Consider the following 7,575-nt stretch of genomic DNA (forward strand, 5'->3'; position numbering starts at 1 on the left):
ACATGCCGAGCTCCAATACCAGAATTGACAGTGTGAAATCATGTTTTGCTGGACCTTTTTAATATGAGTAGATATAATAAGCTGAAACATGCTTGCTAGGAAATGTCGATGTCGGGATGGTTAAAAGGGGCCAAAGAGGTAATTGCAGCCCTAGCTTTTCTCTCATTACACACTTGATCGATAAATACCTTGTGAAATTTGAACCGTGTCCCTGTCTTTGAAGCGAATTTTGGATCAACCATGTCGCTGTCTTTGAAGTGAAATTTTGGATTCATTGTTAAGGCTGACGATAGGATTAGGGGTAGCCGGGTTGGACAAGCTATTAGGCCATAGAGCGAATCGTAACATTGGTAGGAGCAAGGTTGTTAGAATCTCAATTTTGCTGTACGATTTTACATTCCAAACTAATCCCTTTGAATGTAAGATTTTCGTTCATAGAATCTACGTTTTAATGATCTTGATATTTGAGATTCTACGATTTGCGATCCTACCATCAAAGCTCCGACCCGATGCAAAATTGTGATTCTGACAACCTTGGGTAGGAGTAGCCATTTTTGAGTTATGGCACTGGATTGAAGTTTAAATTTGTGGGAGATCAATAGTTTGATTATGTTCCAAATTTTTGGATCTGGGGTTGTGGTTCCATGTCACCAATGATTTGACACGACGAATGTTTGTGACGAAAAGTAAATCAAATATAAAATAGAATTTTACCATTGGTTACCTATAAACACATTCACTATGCTCTTTGCCCGCATCCATAAACCTACTGGAGCATCCATGACCGTCGTGTTCTTCAGCCCAGGCTGCTCTGCTCCCCACCATCATTGGCTTCATTTGTGGATGATCCGTCGGTGAGCACCGGCCCAACCGCCGTCTTTCACTGTTCGTGGCCAACATCATTGTCGCCTCGCACCCCTGTCGTGCCAAACTTCCTCCATCGTCATCCCGGCTCTCCTTCCTTCCAGGCCAGGACGACTACATCCGGAGTATGTGGGTGGCTGAGTGGGGAGAAGAAGAGGAAGAAAGAGCGATCGAAAGTAGGTGTAGCGATGCAGTGTAAGGGCCCACTCAGAAATGCAGGGTTGATAGCGACGAACTCCCTCCGATTGGGTTTATAAGTCGGACATGAATTTTTTAGGTTTTCAATTCGACTGATAAAACATGTGTAATATGCCAAGAAAATTATGTTTAGAAAATTCGCATGATGACGAATCTGAATATATATCTTTTGTGGCATGCAGCATATGTTGTTTCGCTAGTTATCAAATTTAAGACCTAAAATACTCGTCCCCACTTATAAACCCAATCGGAGGGAGTAGGTGTGGATGAGTCAGGGGAGAAAGTAATGCTTTTGCCCTTGGTGCAAGTCATAAGAAAGTCAGAACATGGCAAGGTGTTAACCCCTTTTGTTGTATATTTGGGTGCATTCACTGCAAGGATATCCTCCATAAAGCAACACATATTTTACAACGTTTTGACTATACGTTGCAAAATTCACGATAGATACGCATATAAGCATTGTACCATATCTGTTGCAGGCTTGCAGCTCGTGACCTATTTTGACTGGCCAAACTCGAACAAAAGCCCAACACATATCTCTAGCCCGGCCCAAGTTGGTTGTCATGATTAACCTAGATCGTTCCCTGTCCCCAGCATCCCTTATTCCTCTCGAGCCTATAGGCCCCCTCGCCGGCCGCCTCCCCTCGACCTACCCTGCATCCCGGAGCGCGCCCCTCACCGCTCGCCTGAGATCCTCCGTCCCGGCACGCCGCCCCTCACCAGTCACCACTCTCCTGCGACCCTCCATCCCGGCGCACCGTCCCTCGTCACCACTCCCCTGATACCCTGCATCCCGGCGCGCCGCCCCTCGTCATCGCTCGCCTGCGACCAACTGCGTCTACTACCTCCGCACGGGGGCCTGCGGCTATGGGAAGAGCTGCAGCTACAACCACCCTCGCGATCGCGCCGCCGCGGTGAGCCGGGCCGCTTCTCTTGTCCCAATTTTGTTGCCCCCATCATGCTCTGCTTCACTTCAATCTAGTTGGGGATTGGTACTTACGACTTGCCAATCCCTGATAATGAACGACAGACTGAATTACAGCTGGTTGGTGTGGAGGGGAGCTTCCAGCTAAAGCCTCTTTCTGTGATTGAATTGATTCTAGTTGTGGCTTAGGAGCTTGTCACCAGTCCATGGAAGTGAACTTGATTGTGCAGTCGTTGGTTCCTGTTGTTGATTATGTGATTGACTGATTGTATAATAGGGCTTGTTGTCTTATTCTCGTGGTTGATGTTGATTATTCAAAGTTCCACTTTCTGCTTACGGTGCCACTTGCTTATGTTGTAGGCCTGATCATTCACACCGTCATATGGTCATATTTGTTTCCGAGACTTCAGAGCAGGTTACAATATCAATTTTCTCTACTAAGTAATAATTACCTCCACTCGGTGCAGAGAAATGCAATGGCACTCAAGCACTGAATATGTTGCAATGGACATGACCCCAAAACTTTCTCCCTCTCTTTTATTTGAGTCACAATTCAGTATTTTTTTTTACATATTTCATTCGCTTAAAAGACCATTTAGATCTTTGTGTTCTCTGCTACTACAAACTGAGGAGCAACTTGACAGCTTTATGCAGCTCGGTCAACTAGGCCGCTGGGACGCTGGGGGAGAAGGACATCGGTGCAGAGCATGGCAAAGCCGAGTACTTGTTGGATCTGAGGGCTTCTGATCCACAGTTCTCCGCATGATCATCCATCAGCATCTAGTGACATTAACACTCAGCCGCATAAGGCTTTCTCCCCACTATAGTTGGAGTTCAAGAGCGTAAGGAAGGTAATCTGTTGATCAATTACTGTTGCTTGTCACAAAACTCTGAAAAATATTACTGAGTACATCTACAACGAGCTATGCTTGCCATTTAAAAATATGCTTATGTGAGCTGTGTGTCATATCAATTTTTTTATGCAAGAAGATCTTGCGATTTACTTATGATTTATGAACAGAAATTGTTTACTGCGTAACCCCTAAATACAGTAGAAGAGAAACAAATCTTATAAAACTATGCTGAGACGAGTAGTACTTATTTAGTCAAGTGACATGTTAGATAAAATTCCACACCTATTACAACTTATCTGACTTCTGTATTTTTTAATGATAGCTGAACTAGATTGTGTTCCAGGAATACAAAATCATGGATGTTTTCCATTTATTCACTTGGCTATTGGAATTTGGTTGATGTCCCCTTCTCCTATTATTAACAACATATACCTACACGGTTCTGTCTGCTGGTTTGCCAAATTCTAGACACTTCTTTTGTGGTTCGTGCTTCCGCTTTATACCATGCTTGCCTACATCCGTAGTGTCACTCCTTTATTCTCTTGATGTGCTTTTCCTTTACAAGGAAGAATACACACCATGAGGAAAAGAGAAGTAAAATTGTAGCATATGGCAACTTTATAAATACTAACATGTTTCTGATTCATCATGAGGTCATGTACTGATGGATTGCAAAAAGAAAAAGAAAAATAATGTCAATTGTTTCTATATCACTTTAATTGGCATGGTCCATCTGTAGTGTCGTGCAATTATTAGACCACATTCAATATTATTTTTTGGATGCCTGCAACTTCCAACTAAATAGATCGCTGTATCTATATCTGATTTGTATTTGTAGTCTACAAACAAGACATCCTAATTATTTGTTCGAACATACTACAGTCTTGTTTTCTCTGCCGTGTCTTCTCCTTTTCTTAATAGTGTCACTGCCTTTGATTTATCTGCTCAGATGTGCTATTTAGAGTTTGATCTGGATATATACTAGCTATTTTATTAGGAGTTGGTGGTAAAGATGAACTAATGGTTGATCCGCCCTGCTGTCCATGCTGCACTTCATGCAAAATCATTGGGTCGGTACTGGGAGTACTTCATTTATGATAGATCTTATGCTTCAAAGCTTCTTTTTATTGTCTAATATGTTTTATTTGCACTAATTTGGTAAATTTATTTTATCTTTTGGCTTAATATGTCCCAGGTATTGATATAGTAATATTTTTTTACTTGGTTAATGGCCAAACATACTGCTTCAGTATCTTCCGGTAGGTGCCTCAGAATTATGCAGTTGATCATACCATACTGCTACTTGAATAAAAATGTCTATCTTTGTGTTCTACACTGAAGCTATCATATGAAGTTTAATTATTTTCAGCGTCCATCACCAAAACTACTTTGTTTGTAGTGAAAGGCTTCATAGAATTTCATAGATGTTGCACATCATGAGATTAACCTGTAGATGTATTCATAACCATATAGTAGAGGGGAAGATGCAAACACGACATGTCTTGGCCTCTCAACCTTTTCTGTTATATGTCACGTTTCTATTAATTATTTTGCTTGACATGATTCTTTCAATGGTAACTTTGATTTTCTCTAACAGGTAGGAACAAAAGTATTTTTAATGAGCCTAAAAAATCGTAACACATGTAGCTCTTGCTACAGTTGTAAGTTGTGATCCTAAATTTGAACTTGATGGTGCTGAAATTACTAATGAATTCTGGGTAGTGCATGTTGATATGGCACTTGTGAGAACTGAAGATTCGGTACGGAGTCGCAAAAACTGCAATACTCTTGGTAATGCAGATTTGTTTTTGCATCTCAACCTTTGTAAGTGAGTAATATCCTCCCTCTATGACTACTTGCATCATGTCAATGCATTGTGTGTTAACAGTTCATTTTGTTTTTTTGTTTGTAGATTCAAAAGATAAATGGATGATTCTATTGGTGTGTGTGGCAAGTATACTACAAGGATGATGATGATGATGTTCCTGTTCATGATGATGAAGACGGATGGTTTCAGTTTTAATTAAGTTGTAGGGATGATGTTCCTCGATTGTGTTTTAGTTACGTTGTAGGGATGTTTATGGATGCTTTCAATTTAAGTTTCGCCGTCAAGAAACATTTAGATTATACTTCCCATTTGGATGATTTTTCTTGTGTAATATGCAGTATTGTAATCCAACAGTTTTATTTAATATATGATTTCTTCCTCCCGTGAGTATATTCTCTTGTTTGTCTTTACTGGAAATTCATAATTATCACCATTATGTAAAGCACTAATTTAATTGCTGGCAATATGTATAAAAAATATTATTCACATTATATATGAACCACGTTGCAAATTCTTTTTTGCCAAGCCCTGGAACTTTGTTTCCTATACAATAAGCACCAACACATAGAAGCGTTGCATTATGTGCTAGCAACGCCGGATAAGACAACGCATCCTACACCATTGGTAAACACACTAACAACGCATATATGGTCTTCTAGATACGGAAAAATGCGTTGCTATAGGGGGGTTCCTGTTGTAGTGATTTAGGGAGCTAGAAATTTTTTCATGCAAATGAAGTCTGGCATAGGTACTAAGAGTAGTATGTAGATGCCATGAAGTAGAAAATAATTGTAAAAGCGCAAGTCATAAGAAATTCAGAACATGGCTGGGTGCATTTAGGGAGCTAGAATTTTTTTTTCATGCAAATAAAGTCTGGCATACACAGACAACCAGGTAAAAAGATGCCATGAAGTAGAAAATAATTGTAAAAGCGCAAGTTGCAACAACAGCGATGTCAACGCAAGCAAATAAGTTTCGGGCCACAGGTACTCAAGAGTAGTATGTAGCATCAACATCGATGTGACCAACAGGTAATGATATGACAAACTAGTCTGAAGAGTGAAACACCAGTTTTACCCAGCCGATGCTAGCATGCAAAAAAAATGGTATTTTGGGTACACTAGCTCCTGGAGCCACTTCCCTCTGGAACAAGGGTCTTGCCAAACAGCTTGACTCCTCTTTGGGCTGTCGATGCTACCGGAGGCACAGTCTTGGAGAGCCTGCGTCTCTTGGCATCACGGGTTCCCTCGGGTTCGACTTGCCACTTGTTGACAGCAGGTGTTGAGGATGTGGAGCCGTCCCAATCAACCTGAACATAGACAAAGACAAATGTAGTGGCAGGATAAGACACTCCTGAACAAATTCAGTAAACAGTCGCAACAGCAGCCAGAATGGCCCCTATCCCATCAATCACTAGTTCATCACAAGAGGATTTCTGACAAGGAATTACGGTGGCTACCTGGAGACTGCGCCATGTAGTAGCCCCTGGTACGACTGCACCGATGGTGCCTCTTGCAATCACGCCGGACGCCGAGCCCTGTTGCTGAACATGCACCACCTCGTCCTTGGGTAGAAGGCGAACCGGCGTGTCCACCTCCCACTCTCTCTCAGCAGCAGCATCCACCACTGCTCGCGGCACGACGAACGATTCCCCGCCGCGGCCTGGGTAGTACGTGACGGTAAAGGCGCCCCCTTCGATGGCCAGCTGCGACGCCTGTGCCACCTCTTGACCTCCCCAGTCCCTGTTCACCGGCGTGGCGCGACGTAGATCGACGAGGATCCGGCCGTCGGGGCAGCGGACGAACACAATGATGTCGCGCACCTTGACACCCTTCTCGTGCACAAGATCCTGCCAGTCCCTTGACAGAGAACGCGTCGCGCCCCGATGCGTGTGCTCCATGTTCCACGAGTTGCCGCTGATGTCGTGCAGCAGCAGGTCCTGCTTGTCCCCCGCGGCCTGGTGCGGCGGGAACAGCCGCTCGCACTCCTTGGGCACTTGAAAATAGGACCTTTGCCAGTCGCCCTGCTGTATCTGCTTGGCGTAGAAGACAAACCTGCCCGGCGCGGGGATGTCGATGGCCGCAGGCGGAGGGTTGTGGGGGCGAGGCAGGAGCGTGATCCGGGCGCAGGGTTCCTCGCCGTCCGTGAAGTAGTCGACGGCCGTGACCTCGCAAGGGACGCCGTGGGCGTGGCCCTCCGGCGCGGCGGGGAGATGCGGCCACTGCTCGGCATGGCCCCGAGCGAAGTAGAAGGCCTCTGTGCCCGGCGGTGGGAGACGAGAGAGCGCGACCACGGATGAGACCCAGCGGCCGTCGACGGGGAATTGCGCCGCCATCGGTTGAAGCAGGGTGGACGACGGTCGGGTGCGCGGAGCAAATGAGTCTATGCTGCCACAAACGCAGAGAAACAGCTGCTTTCTCTTTTCGGCTCAGACCGGCCTGGTATGCGATTTTACACAATAGCCCTCGCAGGCAGACACATCCGGAAGCCTCTCGAACGATCTGGAAATGCGATTTGAACTGCTCCTCTATTTACTCATTTGTTTTTTACGAATAAAGATAATCCATTTACTGCTGTGCTAGTTACGTACTTGTAAATCTTAGCCACCATGTTTACTGAGTTAACAGCGCATCTTGACCGTCCAATTTATCTTACTTCGTTGCACAGCCGCAAAACGCCAGGAGCAAACAATTACCCAACGGTCACTACTCGTGAGTGGCATTTTTGTAGAAAACGCCCGCAGGCGAGGGGGAGGGACACCCATATTAGCTACAGCAATAATAGACAACTAAGACAAGAGTAGAGATGCTTGTGCACCGACAAAATGGCGCCCCCGGCGCTTGCTTTGGGATTTGAGCCAAGTAAAATTGAAATAACTTAGTTGTCGATAAGCATCTATGTACCGG

At 44.5% G+C, this 7,575-nt stretch overlaps 1 protein-coding gene and 1 long non-coding RNA gene across 3 annotated transcripts; one reads left to right on the forward strand and one right to left on the reverse strand.

Annotated features, from left to right (window-relative positions):
• The first annotated feature begins 1,633 nt into the window (after positions 1-1,633).
• On the forward strand, positions 1,634-5,056 carry LOC123166364 (uncharacterized). Of its 2 annotated transcripts, none has more exons than XR_006483452.1 (2): positions 1,634-4,669; positions 4,754-5,056. It is a non-coding gene; the product is annotated as an uncharacterized lncRNA (long non-coding RNA). The 2 variants fall into 2 exon arrangements; XR_006483453.1 differs by having other exon boundaries at positions 1,634-4,665.
• A 526-nt stretch (positions 5,057-5,582) lies between these two features.
• LOC123168742 (auxin response factor 13) lies at positions 5,583-7,090 on the reverse strand. Its single transcript, XM_044586611.1, has 2 exons — positions 6,129-7,090; positions 5,583-5,978 (listed from the first exon to the last, which is right to left on the reverse strand). Exons 1-2 carry the CDS (start codon positions 7,002-7,004, stop codon positions 5,790-5,792), a joined length of 1,065 nt encoding a protein of 354 aa, XP_044442546.1. The 5' UTR covers positions 7,005-7,090; the 3' UTR covers positions 5,583-5,789.
• Between the last annotated feature and the right edge of the window lie 485 nt (positions 7,091-7,575).

Source organism: Triticum aestivum, chromosome 7D (assembly GCF_018294505.1).
Source record: "Triticum aestivum cultivar Chinese Spring chromosome 7D, IWGSC CS RefSeq v2.1, whole genome shotgun sequence".
NCBI classification, from domain to species: domain Eukaryota; kingdom Viridiplantae; phylum Streptophyta; class Magnoliopsida; order Poales; family Poaceae; genus Triticum; species Triticum aestivum.